Source organism: Seriola lalandi, unplaced genomic scaffold (genome assembly GCF_002814215.2).
Source record: "Seriola lalandi dorsalis isolate HSWRI2012SDOR001 ecotype SW California unplaced genomic scaffold, Sedor1 jcf7180002054044, whole genome shotgun sequence".
Taxonomy (NCBI): Eukaryota; Metazoa; Chordata; class Actinopteri; order Carangiformes; family Carangidae; genus Seriola; species Seriola lalandi.
This window is the reverse complement of record NW_019524597.1, coordinates 381,074-394,958: the sequence shown is the minus strand read 5'-3', so window position 1 is coordinate 394,958 and position 13,885 is coordinate 381,074. Positions and strand designations below refer to the sequence as shown.

General features: G+C 38.5%; 2 protein-coding genes across 11 annotated transcripts in view; both read left to right on the top strand.

The window, feature by feature from the left end:
• The first annotated feature begins 302 nt into the window (after positions 1-302).
• Positions 303-5,208, top strand: tlcd5a (TLC domain containing 5a). 2 transcript variants are annotated; one of them, XM_023402941.2, is made up of 3 exons: positions 303-729; positions 2,152-2,355; positions 2,676-5,208. In XM_023402941.2, the coding sequence occupies exons 2-3, from the start codon at positions 2,160-2,162 to the stop codon at positions 3,206-3,208; spliced, it is 729 nt and encodes a 242-aa protein (XP_023258709.1). In that variant the 5' UTR covers positions 303-729; positions 2,152-2,159; the 3' UTR covers positions 3,209-5,208. The 2 variants fall into 2 exon arrangements, with proteins under 2 accessions (XP_023258709.1, XP_023258710.1); XM_023402942.2 differs by lacking the exon at positions 303-729 and having other exon boundaries at positions 1,393-2,355.
• A 2,054-nt stretch (positions 5,209-7,262) lies between these two features.
• Positions 7,263-13,885, top strand: part of arhgef12a (Rho guanine nucleotide exchange factor (GEF) 12a) — a 36,227-nt gene continuing 29,604 nt past the window's right edge. For 3 of the 9 annotated variants that reach the window (XM_023402950.2, XM_087173108.1, XM_023402947.2), the window contains exons 1-2: positions 7,263-8,356; positions 8,450-8,665. In XM_023402950.2, the coding sequence (XP_023258718.1) occupies positions 8,634-8,665 (32 nt within the window). In that variant the 5' untranslated portion in view covers positions 7,263-8,356; positions 8,450-8,633. Of the gene's footprint in view, positions 8,428-8,449; positions 8,666-13,885 lie in introns of all 9 variants that reach the window. The other 6 variants (XM_023402949.2, XM_087173107.1, XM_087173106.1 and 3 more) reach the window with 6 other exon arrangements.

Below are 13,885 nucleotides of genomic sequence, written 5' to 3'. Positions count from 1 at the left end.
GGGGGGGGGCTGCAAACGTTGCAACTACATAATCAGCATCTTGAACTCCTTGGTTACCAGGTTCCTCTCTAATGTTAACCTAATGCTTGCTCATGTGGAAAATAACTGTTTATTGACCCACTCCCACTCTCACACTTTGGCAGGGCTTGCAACCACGATTTAAAACCAGGTCATGCAGATCAGATGTTCTCTGCAACGATAAAACCTCTTTGCAGCCCCATCTGACACATGTTAGAGCATTATTGTTTTTTTTTTTTACTACTACGTAGCTCTTCCATTTTGTCCCCCTGCTGGAGGGAAATGTTCGTGTGTAGTTCCTGCTATTGGCCACAAAGTGTCGCCACTGTCAACAAAAGACGAGACAACCTCCCATCATTTAAGGGTGGAAGATCCCAAGGAAGATGGAAATATGTTTTTTTCAGTTAAATATTAAACAAACCTGCTATAACTTCTTAACTACGGTGTAGTACGGGATGATAGAACCAGGTCACAGTTCTCGTGAGAACAGTTGCTACATTTGCATGTACAGCGACTGATAAGGAGGTAGGGAAATTCAGGGATGCTGGGATAGGCTGCTGTTGCCACCGGTGGAGCTCAGATAAAGGACAACAAACAGCAGCTAGTGTGCCTGCAAACAAACCTTGGACAGTTTTCTCCAAAAACACACCTTCACCGGACACTAAACACCCAGGATGTGAGAGAAGAAGCTGCCACATGTGCACCTTCAAGGTAAAGATATTTTTACTGCGTTTGTGAACACGTTACAGATCCATAGGAAAGCGCTTTGTTAGCCATTTGACGTTAGCCTGCTATCTGATCCAGCTAACTGAGTAGTAATGCATCCTGTTAAACGAATAAGCTGTGGCTCTGCTGCCACTTCCAGTTCACAAACATCAGCTACCCTCGATGTTACCACGTATAAACTATTTTAGCAACGGAACAAAACCATTAACATTAATCTAGTTAGTTGCCAGCTGCTTTCCTTTTTATAGGTTTCCATGGGAACGCAATTAAAGCCTCATAAATATATTTTCGGTTTGTGCAACTTAAAAACCTAAAAACTACCTCCACTTTTCCCATTCAAAAATCGTTCAACTGTTCAAGTTTCATCTGTGTATGTATAAATAACTTTATTTAAACAGGCAAGGTTAAAAAATCTCTTAACATGAGTGTCCTGTCCAAGATAGCAGCACCACCTAGAACACAGAGGTTAAAAAAACATAATGAATTATACAAAATCTATAATCAATCTGTTGTATCTCTTTTATATGCTAACCAAATAAAATAGTTTTAGGAAAGTATCCAAACTGAGCTGTCTGATATATAAGTTTTTGTGTATATAACATTTCTTTGTGGTAATGTCTTTGTTTGTTTTATTTAATTTTATATTTTGTCTGTGCATGTTCTTGTCTGATTGGATCCAAGTCTTTTTCTTTTGGGTTTCCTCTTTTTTCTTTTATGAGTGTTTGGGCAAGTGTTTTACCTACTTGTAGGTGTTAAGCAATGTACCCAAATTGAGTTTTCCTACTACATATAATATCACGGCTTCACCTCCCAATGCCATCCTGCCATCCATATATCCGTAGAACTGTTAATTGAGCTGCATATAACAACCAAGACAAAAACAAAACATTTACAGACTGAGTTATTTAGTTTTCAAAGGGCACATGTCATATGACAACAAGCCTCTGTCTCCCATGGTAACTGTCTGAGGCCCAGCACCCAGTAACCTCTCATCTAGTTTTGAAACTTGCTTGAAGTCTTTGAGAATCAACTGTACATCTTGTTCTAGTCCTGTTAGGGTGGGACTGTCCATCTGCATGGTCTCACCTCCTAGTACAAACGTCACAGCAGAAGAAGAGACGTCCCCCTCACCCCACCAGACCCTCAGCCAGCCAACTATAGTGCTATTATAGTTCAAGCAAAGGCTAATTGTTGGTCTCTTACAAAGGATTGCACAGTCCAAGTCTTGGGACGGTAATGCTGTCTCTTTCTACTGTAAACGATATGACAGAGCAAGATGTGCCTCCATGCATTTTTCTCTCACCGTGAAATGTGATTCAAAGTTGGCTTGATGACTGCTGACTGGCAGCTTTTTGAAAGAAACTGTAAGTTAGTTTTAGCTGCTTTTTCTTGTTTGTTTTTCCTCAGAAGAGAAGATGGTACTGCTTGTGGTTTGTTCACTCCTGTGCCTGTCCTGTTGGGTCTCTTTCTACTTTATCTTGTGTAATGTTAACGGGTCCAGGAGCTACGAGTGGAACTGTCGCCTTGTCACCCTGGTACATGGCATCTTGGCAGTCTGCATCACAGCATATATAGGCTATGTGGATGGACCCTGGCCTTTTGCTTATCCAGGTAAGACACTTGCCTTCTGTGGATTCAAATTATGAAATTATAACATTTTATGGGTTAATTATTGTGAAATAATTATGTTAATTCGTACTGTAAAGACTAATCACAAACGGTGAGGGCTGTCGTAATGATATAGATATAGGGTATAACTGCTTAGCATGCTGTAAAAAACTGCTGTTAATGTATACATTGATAGAAACTAGCAATTGGTACAAGTGTGAATGAACCATTCAATAATGACCAAAAGATTTGTTTTATTACAGTGATTGTCCTGTAAAAATATGCTAGCTAAAACCTGTCTGTTTCTGTTTTGTGGATACTAGGTACTAAGAACACCCCTCTGCAGATAAGTGCCATGGTGGTCAGCCTGGGCTACTTTATTTTTGATATGGCCTGGTGTGTGTACTTCCGCACAGAGGGACCAGTTATGCTGGCCCACCACACCATGAGCATCCTGGGAATCCTGTTGACCCTGTGGTTGGGGGAGTCTGGCATCGAGGGCTGCGCGGTACTCTTTGGCAGTGAAATCACCAACCCACTCCTGCAGGCACGCTGGTTCCTCAAACAGACGGGACATTACAGGTCGCTGCTGGGGGATGTTGTGGACGTCCTGTTTGTGCTGCTGTTTGTGGTGATGCGAATTTTCGTGGGAGGCACAATGCTGTACTGTGAGCTGATCTCCCCAAGACCCAGATTCTTTATCAAGTGTGGGGGTGTGGCCATGTATGCTCTATCCTGGGTGTTCATGGTGGATATTGTTCGATTTGCCAAACGAAAAAGCAAGAGCTGGCACAAACAGCAGAGAGACCAACTAGAGACAGTTGCAGCTAATGGTCATGAAGGGAAGAAGGACTGATCTGCTTCTGGTTCTTTAAAGGAAATCAGTTTACATTATGTTTTTGGACACACAAGGGAAAGGAAAAAGAAAATCAACTTTTTGTATGTTAAACTAAGATTAACAAAGGGATATTTTAAAGTCATAACTTTCTATGGCGAGAAATCTCCTGTGACATCTGTCTGTAAGGTCCAACACCTGTGCGTTTTGCAAAAAAAACTCATTTTTAATGCATTCATTGCTGCTGAACACATGTTAGATTATTATGTAAAAGGTACCGGTGCAGAAACATCACAGACATAGTTCATGTTATTGAAAACTAAAGCACTTTCTATAAACACATGAACAGATGTTGCATTCAGTCGGAGTGAACTTTTGCCTAGTCATATCTGGTAGTGGTAAGTTCACTATTAGGAAATAAATAGTTTACATGTAATTGCCATAATCCTTGTCAAACACTTATGGAAGTTTTAGGACTAGTTTCCTTGGAATCGTGTTTTGTTTTTTTGCTTTTTTTGGCATTTTTATAAGTTTGAGCAGATGTGAAAGGTGTACTCAGGGAGATGAAGTCATACTGGAAAGTTGGGGTAAATTCCAGAGAAATGTGTGTGATGTGTTTGATTACTTTGTTTTATATAGTTCATAGTAATTCTTTTAAGTATTTGCCTGAAATCCTATTCCAGATCACGGCCAAAAATGTTAATTTATTTTACTTCCCTCATGTACAAGGATACACGAAGAGACACCTCTCAATTACATAGTTCTACACTGATAATGCTCTTTACTTAGCATTCCATTTGGATAATATGTAAACTATAATTATATTCAAATGTGTGGTAAAATGGTTTCAGAATTTGTACTTTATAAAGTTGAAGTGTCTGATTTCACCATCTGTATGAACATGCATTACTTTAATCTTTTAGACAAACGACGGACATAAGATTTGCTCTGTGTACTGATAGTCCCCATTGATTTAATTCAATACAGTAATGTTTCAGTCTCACAGAGCCAAGATTTGACAATTCAGTTAAGTTTATTATGAGCTATCTGCACAGTATGTTCATCTTTTGTCTGACTTCTGCTTCAGTTATGTTATTTTGAGCCAACGCCTGTAAACTTTTTGGAGATATACATGGTTCTCATACCTGTGCAGTCTTGTGCACAGGAGCATCATTTTGTTTCTAGCAACCTAAAATAATAGATTTCTACATTTAGTCTTTACACATTGTATTATTGCACATGCCCTAGTAGGGTTGGGTAATAGTTATCATTTAACGACTTTCAGTAAAGTCACATTGAGATTATATAGTCATATCAGGTTGTCGTTTTTCTGAATTCTTTTGTCCAATTTAATATAAACATACTAGCATACAGGAATAGTTCAGTTTGTTTCATGTTTTAATTTACATGTGTGAAGAGTGTCAGAGTGAACTGTTCTAGTATTTTATGTGTGATTTGCATAGATTTGCCATATTGTGATATTAATTATTGGGAAAATATTAACCTTAATGTTGTGACATTGATTTCCACCATATTGATCAGACACAACACAAAAGTGCGTCATGGGACAAAGACAGGTGACTTGTTATGAGAGAATATTATGACATAGCCCACTCCAAGACATGTTCCACGCCAAGAAAGTTACCGAACTACCAGCTGCTATCTTTGTGCTCAGACTTCAAATCTGTTTTCTTATTACTGTGACCATATCTTGTTTATTTTAGTGCACATAGATCTCTGCAGTAATGTGCTAAATCACCGGTCATCCCTTTGTTTTCCCATTTACGTTGGATTGAAATTTGATGTGTTGCTCTTATACAAGGCCTGTTTACCTGGCTGCTACTGAAATCATGTGAGCGTTACCATTACATCCAAGAAAGTAAAAATCTTACTGGTGTGTGCCTTAGTTATCTGAATGTACTTTCCTAATTTTTTTGTTGTTTCAGTTTTGGGTTTCCTGACTTGCCTTTGTAATAATTGTAATCCCTGTGTAAAATGAAATAAATCTCTGGTATATTGTTTGTATGTTTCTGAATACATTTTAACCAACAAAATTCCAACTAAAACTGAAGGGGCTGCATTTGCATTATATGTACTGACACTGAAGTTACCTAAGCTGTCCACATGATGGTGTCATATCAATTATAGATGAATGATCAGTGAGGAAACATGAGGAGAGTCATTTGGCAATGCTAAAAGAAAGAACATTTTCCCAGCATTGTCTTTTAAAAGTAAAGACACATTATACTTTTAGTTAACTAAAACTGGCCAGTTTTAGTTAACTAAAAGCATTAGTTCTAGCATTAGTTTTATGTTTTCAAGCATTGCGGCACACAAAGTTTAATATGGTGTACTGTCTAATACACAGTGTATTGTATATACTATCGAATTGAACAGTATGTTGTCAGCTGGCTGAAATGTAAATGATGAAGTCGGACTGCAATGCACAATACAGTAAAGAGATAATCATATACAATACACTACTTTATATGTGTGATGTGCTAAATAGGTGACAAGAAATACTCAAACACAAAATGGATCAATAGAAAGTAGGGAGGAATAATTGCACACAATTCACTCATGTACACAAACCCTGGCTATTTACAAGTAAATCAGACCTACTGAACACCTACCATCTGTCATATCATAAACTATAACTTAGTTGTGATCTTAAATACAGTTTGGTTGAATTACAAAAACAAACGTAGATCTTGGCCATGGAATTTTGTCTACTCTGACTCTGCAGAAGTTTGCTGATGGTTTTTGTAAATTTCACAAATTTTTGCTATGTGAAAACTTACTTGGTAATGAACCTGATTCTGATTTTCAAACTAAATAAACACTAAGACATGAATGAAAGTCTCCAGATAGACTTAAGTATCTTTGACATTTTCACTGTGTCCTCTCTGCCGCACACACATAACACTGCTAGAGTGTGTTTTCCCTTTGTTCCTCTATGTCTTTCTAGCTTTCATTGAAGATGAGTTAAGAAAGTTTCATTAAAGTAGGAGTGTCTTCTCGTGAATTGTGGACAAAGACTGGCCTGTAAGCTTTAAATAATGAACATAATGATTGTTCACCCAGTCCAAACCCCACCACAGACAGACAGAGAGCTACAAAAACCACAAAATAATCACACAACTCATAATTATCAAGTTAATCAACCTCCTAAAGGAAAGTGCCTACTCACTGGAAATATCTTAAGACAGGTTTGCATGCCATGGAAAAAGCAAACAATCATGCAATATTTATCAAAAGAACAAGGATTGTAACTAATGATTATTTTTCATTATCAATTAGTCTATTGATTTAAACAGTCAGGTTAATTATTCAGTCAATAAAACTGTGAAAAATGCATGTCACCAATTGGTTGTTTTGTTTGACCACCAGTCTAAAACCCAAAGACAGTGATGTAACAAAGAGAAAACGAGTGAATCCACATCTTTTTGCTTTGTAGCTGACTTAAATGTTTAATCGATTGTCAAAACTGTTGATTTATTTTATGTTTTGATCGACTAATCTATTGATGGTAATAATAGATATAACTTCTCTATCTTTGTCTTTCATCTCTTTCTCAGAGAAATCGTGTCTATTTTTGATAGTCGAATAATCAGTTAGTCGACTGATTAATTCACTAATAGTCTAATACTAACTATGCATATTAGTGCTGCCACTAACATTTATTGTCGTTATCGATCATCATTAATCTTCCAATTACTTTCTCAATTCAAATGTCAATAAGTTTTCTTTTAGTTTTTGTTTTTTTTGTTGTCATTTTGCTCTTTAAACATGCGTTAATTATTTGACTGTCAAAATGTTGCCAATTTTCTCATTAATGGACTAGTCGTTGCGAGTCTAGGCTAATATTTTAGTATCCAACTCTTTACTCATAGCCTAGTTATTTAATGTAGGAATAAATTATATTCTATTAAAACGAATATGTCAATACGATAACTAGCAGCAGTGGCATTATTGTTATTGTTGTTAACATGTTATTATTTTGGTGTTAGTTCTTACGTTATACTGAAACAAAATGAGTTTTCCCATCTCCCGGCGGAAGTGGTTAGTGGAAGCGCTATTGGACCCCAACAGCTAGCTGGCTAGGGCGTTGCTAGCGGCAGAAAGTGGGATTTTTGGTACCTTTCCGCAAGTTATATTCTTGTTCAAATAACGTCTTGCGTTGGAAAAAACAGCTTTTGATGTTCGCTAGAAGTTTTAAGCGACTCGGCGTTTTTTCTTGTCGTTGTTTACAGAGGACTGGTTGTTACTTTCTGTCCCGTTAGCTGGCCACATAGCTAGCCTGCTTTCCATCCACGGGAATTCTGCCGAGAAACGACTGAATTCTGGAAACATGGAGTCAAGGAACGCTGCGCTGTGCTAACCGACTTCACTGGATTTTCTTAGCTCAAGGAGACTTTTTTGAAGGACACAACACGGAGACATATCGCAAGCCAGTCAACATTCATGCGGTGTTGTATATATATTTTTCGGTCGTTGGCCGGCTCATTGTTGTGAACGGGAGTTTGCTTAGTTTGCACTCGAAACAAGAGCACACGAAGCAAAGTTTTTTGCTGAAAGAGCTCATCTGTTTTGTTAGCTGGTAGCTGGTGAGATTCAACGCCAGCCAGCTCACCGTGAGAAAGGATTTTCTAAACACCAATGTGCTTTTTTTTAATCGACCATCTAACCAATTTTGTTTCTGAATCTAACGTCTTGCGCCGGTATAACATTAGCTGCCGTTGTTTTGCTAATTTGTAACACGGGTCGTTTAAACTCGGTGTTGAGTGAGTCTCATGGTCACGGGAGACTCGTCCCCACAGCCACAGACAGGCATTTCTGGGAGCAGGGAATACCAAATGGGACTGGAGGAATTTCCAGCATCTTCAAAGATCATTTAGGCACGGAGGCCATTCAGCCGAGCCGGGGTGGTGGCAGACGGACTACATCGCAGGGCCAAGGTGTCTGTTACATTGGAATACAGATTGTTTACACGTTTCATATCTGGGATGTGAATGCAAAGGATTCATACGGGGAGTTCATACATGTACGACAACTTGTGCCATCTGGAGCAGTATATTTGTTCTTGTTGCCAAATTATTGTTTATTGACCGGCTAGGATATCATCTGACTGTACAGCTAATACGACAGAGGCCCCGATTAATTTTTAAGGTCTGTACTGTGGACTCCTTGCTACAATTCATTTACTATTCAAGGAGTATTGATTGCCAGATAACGTATAGGTAATATTTTTGTTTCCTCTAGTGTTTGGACGTGCCTTGCAACAACCCAACAGTTTCCTCATATTAATTTATTCTAAGCACCATTTTCAAACTCCTTGCCTACTTCAGACGAATGCCAGAGAAGGACGCTCCAGGAAATCGCCTCATCACACTCTGGAAAATGTTAATCGGATATAATTTGTTGCAAATCTAGAACCGGAAGCCCAATGAGTGACACACAGTCCAGCTTCACTGACAGGTATGGTATACAACGTCTCTTTATATTCTAGTAATGCACTGTCTGCACTGCACATTCACAAAGTGTACCCTCAGAGTATCCAAACAGAAGATTTTGTTAAAGTTTCTTGATTTAGTTATGATGCTGTTGATCTGAAACACGACCCACGATCTGATTTAAAAAAAAAAAAAAAAACACGGTTCAAGTAATGCTTTTCTTTGTGGTGATGTGCTCAGTAATAACTGTGTTGTACAATCTAATTACTGAGGGAAGGACATCAGATCTTAATGGAAACTCTGCTGATCTCAGCATGGGTAATGGAGTTCTCTGCAGACAGTAAAGTACTACTTGTTCAAGGAGTGAGAAGGCCTCCCACTGTCTGTGTGCCAGGGAACAGTCACCTGTGATCCCTGTACACCTTTCAACATCACTATTACCTATAAGCCTTTAAAGCTGACCTTCTCCTACACCTATTAAAACAATCTCTGGATTTAAACAAAACCTTAGCTCCGTCAAGTAATCACCTTATCTAAGGCATCTGTCAACTTAAACCCAAAGGTTGGACATTGTTGCTAAGACCAGCAGGCTAAATAATGTGTCATGGCCCGAAGAGCACACTAAATGGCAGAGAGGGATCAGTCTGTAGCATCTTAATCCATTGACATATACTCTACGTCAGTGTTCTTGAGTCAGTCCAGGAACAAATTTCTCTTTGTTTTTGTGCCTGTAGAATAAAGAAGTTTTTATTCTCAATCTGATGTATTCTGGAAGTGAAACAGGGAAATGAATCTGTTGAATTACGTCAATTCTTCCTACCTGAATCCCACATACCTGCGAGAACTGCAGGTTAATACAGTGGAATGTGGTCGGTAGATTCAGACCGGAATGAATCTTATAGCACAGGTTGGGATATGAAATATCCTCATGGCTAGTGCCAGAGGCTAAAGCCCAACCCCATTTTACATGACCTCCCTCCCCCACTGCAACGATGGCAACATTGGCTGGCACTAACTATGATTGTGGAGCTGTTTATGGTTTTGTTTCTTAAACTGGTCTAGATATCATGATTTCTCTACTTGCTTTTATTAGTTGAATTAACAAATCAGTACTTTTCAGTCTCTTCAGTAACATGTAATGAAATTTAAACTGCAGAAAAGCACAGAGATACTCATGATGACAAGAAGCACTTTATCTTAGGTTGCTATTGCTATTAGTGCAGTGTGTCTGCGATTTGCTGCTGCATGTGGAGGCTTGTGACAAAGCTACATAGATGTATTTTCTATTCATATTCCCTTTTGTCAAAAAAATGTGGGTTGATGTTTTTATAGTGAGTTTGTTCATCTGTTTATTTTGGTTTCACATGACCTGTCTCCTAAAAGTCACATTCGTTACTCTACCAGTAGAGCTTGATTCACGCCATGTTCATGCAAAACAGTTTGACAACAGCCTGTAGACTGTGCAAGCAAAGAGCCCTGTATCTCCGTTCCACAGACATTATAGTTGGCCTGTGATGTGAATCATTATTTAGGATGCAGCAGTTTTTGAGGGTGTTTTCCGCCGCAGCTGATGATAATGACTTTATTGATTAATGGTATTGTGTGTCTCTCCCGCTCTCCCTAAGTCCATCTGTATTTCCCTGGCCTTGCTCTCTCTCTCTCAGTGTGTGGTGTTGTGCATTTTGTTTTCGCTCAGTTGGCTACGGTGGGAGTATGCACCCAACATCTATTGGGGCTGGGCCGCCAGCCGATGGGTCAGTTTAGTGTGCTGTTAGCTCTTTGTCATAGAGTTCTGCTGATCTCCACGTTTTTCCCACCCCCCCCTGAGGCCCTCCCGGGAAGTGGTGCTGGTGACATCACTAATAGTAAACAATAGCTTTCAGTGGGAGCAAACTGGCTGTCCGCTGTATGCTCCTCTCCAGGTCAGTCAGTGTAGCTCAGGTACATCAAGGGGGGCTGGTTAATGTATGTCTTCAGTGTTATCCTATTGGAGAAAAAGCATCAAGTTATGTAATTTAATGATGATAGGGTTCCAACTAACAACTTTGCCATTAATTGATTCATTATCATAGGTTCAAAGTAATTTTGATGATGTTAATTACTCGGCAATTACTCATTTAGTCATTCTACTCTCATGTATAATACCAATCACAATTTAATTGAGTGTACGGTGCAGATCGCTTAGTTTGTCTGGCTAACATTCCTCAAACCAAAACAGCATTCAGTTTTAAAATAAAATGAAACATTGAAAAAATTTGAGATTCGGCAACCAGCAAATGTTTGGTATTTAAACTGAATAAATGATTGAAAGGGTCAATCGATAATCAATATTATCAATTTATAAAATGGCTATTAACCAACAACATAATTGTGTCAACACCAGCCGATAATAACAACACACTGTTTGCCTTGCTGCAGTGAAATTTGTTTCCTCATGATAAATGTTTTCATGAGTAGTTCTGACAGCTTGGCCTACTTGTATGCGTCTCTTGCATTTGGCATCCCTCTCTGATAATGCAGTATGCTTCTACTCCATCTAGTCAGCACTGATACTGGGGAAGCTGTGTCAGCTTCTTGGAACTGTGCATTAAAATGAGTATCCACAAGTCATTTAAAACTCTGATCAGACATGCAAAGGCTCCAGCTCAGCATGAAGGATGGTGATATTTATAAACTAGCATGTGTCTTGATCCTGAAAGGGATAAAATAAAACTTTTGCAGGTTGGAGGAGTTGGACAAAAAGAAGTTCAAATCAAAACTTCTGAAATTAATTGATGGGCAAACTGCTAATTAATATAGCAGTTTACATTATTTAAAAACTGTAAGATAACGTGTTGCATCTAAGTAGGGCAAAGTAGTGGTCAAATAGACAGCTGCACAATTGTATGACGCTTATGAGGAATGAACAAAGCCAGTTGCTGAGTAAGATAAGTCTTGTATAGTGTCATTTTGATGATAATGATATTTGTAGAGCTGCAACGATTAGAAGATTAATGGATTAGTCACTCAACAGAAAATAAATAAGCCACTATTTTCATAATTGATTAATAATTTTAGTCACATTTTTTCAGCAAAAATACCAAACATCTCCAGCTTCTCTAATATAAAGACTCGCTTCATAGTCTTATATTATTATAAACAAGATATCTTTGGGCTTTGAGCCTTTGGTCAAACAAAAAAAGTACTGAACACTTTGTAATGCACCCTATCCCACTGCTATGAAATGAGTGTGATTTTCACCACAGGCAGTGATGTTTCAGGATTGTGATGGAATTCACTTTGTTCCTTGAGCTAAATTCAAGAGCAGACATGAAATCTTCTGAATAATTTTTAACCATGCCATAATCCTCGTTATGATAGCCTATGGGCATTTCTTCTTCATTAAAGTCTTTGTCATAGCATTTTTTTTAGGTCACAGCAAGTTCTTGTCAGCCTTAATATCAGCAGGTGGTTGTCAGCTGATGCGTTTTGATTATTTCGTTAGGGGATTTCTTGGCTCAAAATGTGGCAAATCTCAAAAAAAAAATTAATGGAAAAGAATTTTAAACATGCTGCAGGTCGTGAGCATGTTTGCAAGACTACTTTTACCCTGCCTGTAGGAAGCCCCAGCCATGAATTAGTTTCTTAAAAACTCTTTAATTGGATTTATTTGCTGTTAAATATGTTTCAACTTAAATAATCAAGGGCCTCTGTTTACAAGGTTGTAAAACAATACATTCTACCCTGAAAAACAGCTTTACAGAACACCTCATCTGTTAAACAAATGCCACCAATAGCACATATGTTTTACAATATGGTGCATTGGTGCAGAATGTTGGTGGTGTATATGAAAATACCAAAGCAGCAGGAACACCTGTGTAGTCTTAGGAAATCAAACACAATAGTTCTGTAGTAAATCATGCCTTTATAAAGAGTGCCATGTTAGCAATTGGTTCAGAGAGGCGTTGATTCAGTCCCACTCCCACCTAAAAGTGTTTCTAATATTTTGTCCTCTATAGGTAAAATAAAGTATGACAAAAGTATCAGTTATCTCAAGTTGATCTTGCTGTGTTGTGGTACATCATGAATGGCCGCAGGACTTGCATATGCACAGCAGAAAAGGAGAAGCAGTTTGATGGTGAACTTGAATATTGCATTGATTTGTAATTATTTTCTCTTAACAGTCTGGTCTCAGATTCTGTATTGCAGTCATGTTTAAGATCAATGTGAATGATTGTATATATTTTTGTAATTCCAGAAAGAGGACAATAATACGGCATTTACAGATACAGCCACAGGTGTACTGAGGCATATGTCGACCAGTTAAAAGGGAAATAAGTTGAGTCTTAACACTGGTTCTCTGACTCTTCTTAGTGAGTTGAATCTTTGTGATGTGAATTATGATTTCAAAGGCAACAATCAGCTAATCAAGTGGTACTGCAACTACTAAGTTGTCCTTTCTTCTTGTGCCATCATTATTCTACTGCAGTTACAGTTGTCAGTGATACATTTAACACAGTGCACTGGAAGTAAGTTTTGGTATTGATGACATGGCTGCATATTGGTTAAGGTGGGCAGCTTTATATTCCCTATGAAGCAAAGCTGCTGTAATATCATCTAGAATTTTACATAAGGTTGTTAGAAAAGCTCAATTTGTTATTTTATTAGCTGAATTGTCTGTGTTCAAACCTAAAAATCTAAAACCTGAAAGTCTCCACTGAATGTCTGGCCAGCTTCTTAGTCTTGTTTATTTATAGAATGTAAATGAAGACCTTAGGAAGACTCACACTTGGATGTCACTTTGGCAGGCACACACCAACTCTCACCATACTCTGTACATTTCTTGCCAGGTCCTATTTCACTCTTTTTCACCCACTCTCAATTGCATACATTTATTCCATTCTTAGCATCAATCAGTCCCTTTCTCCTGTCATCACCGCATTTTTATTATACCTCAAGGAAGAAAGGTAATATTGCGTTAGATTTGCCTTCAACAATTATCAGGGTACAAATGAAAAGTGGACCAATTATTTAGAAATGATGAACCCATTCTGTGATTGGATTCTGGGTCTTTTTTGCGTGTTTTGTGCAAAATCAAATGGACATTGAGATAGAAGAGGAGAGGGAGATGGCAGAGGGGAAAGAAACAGGCGATGTCCCGGGGGTAGTGATGTAGGAGAGTGGGTGGAGTCTGGACATTAGCTGGGGCTCTGAGTGCTGGGGGAGTTGGGGTCTATCACCCAGCCTTGTGATGCTGATGCTTGTG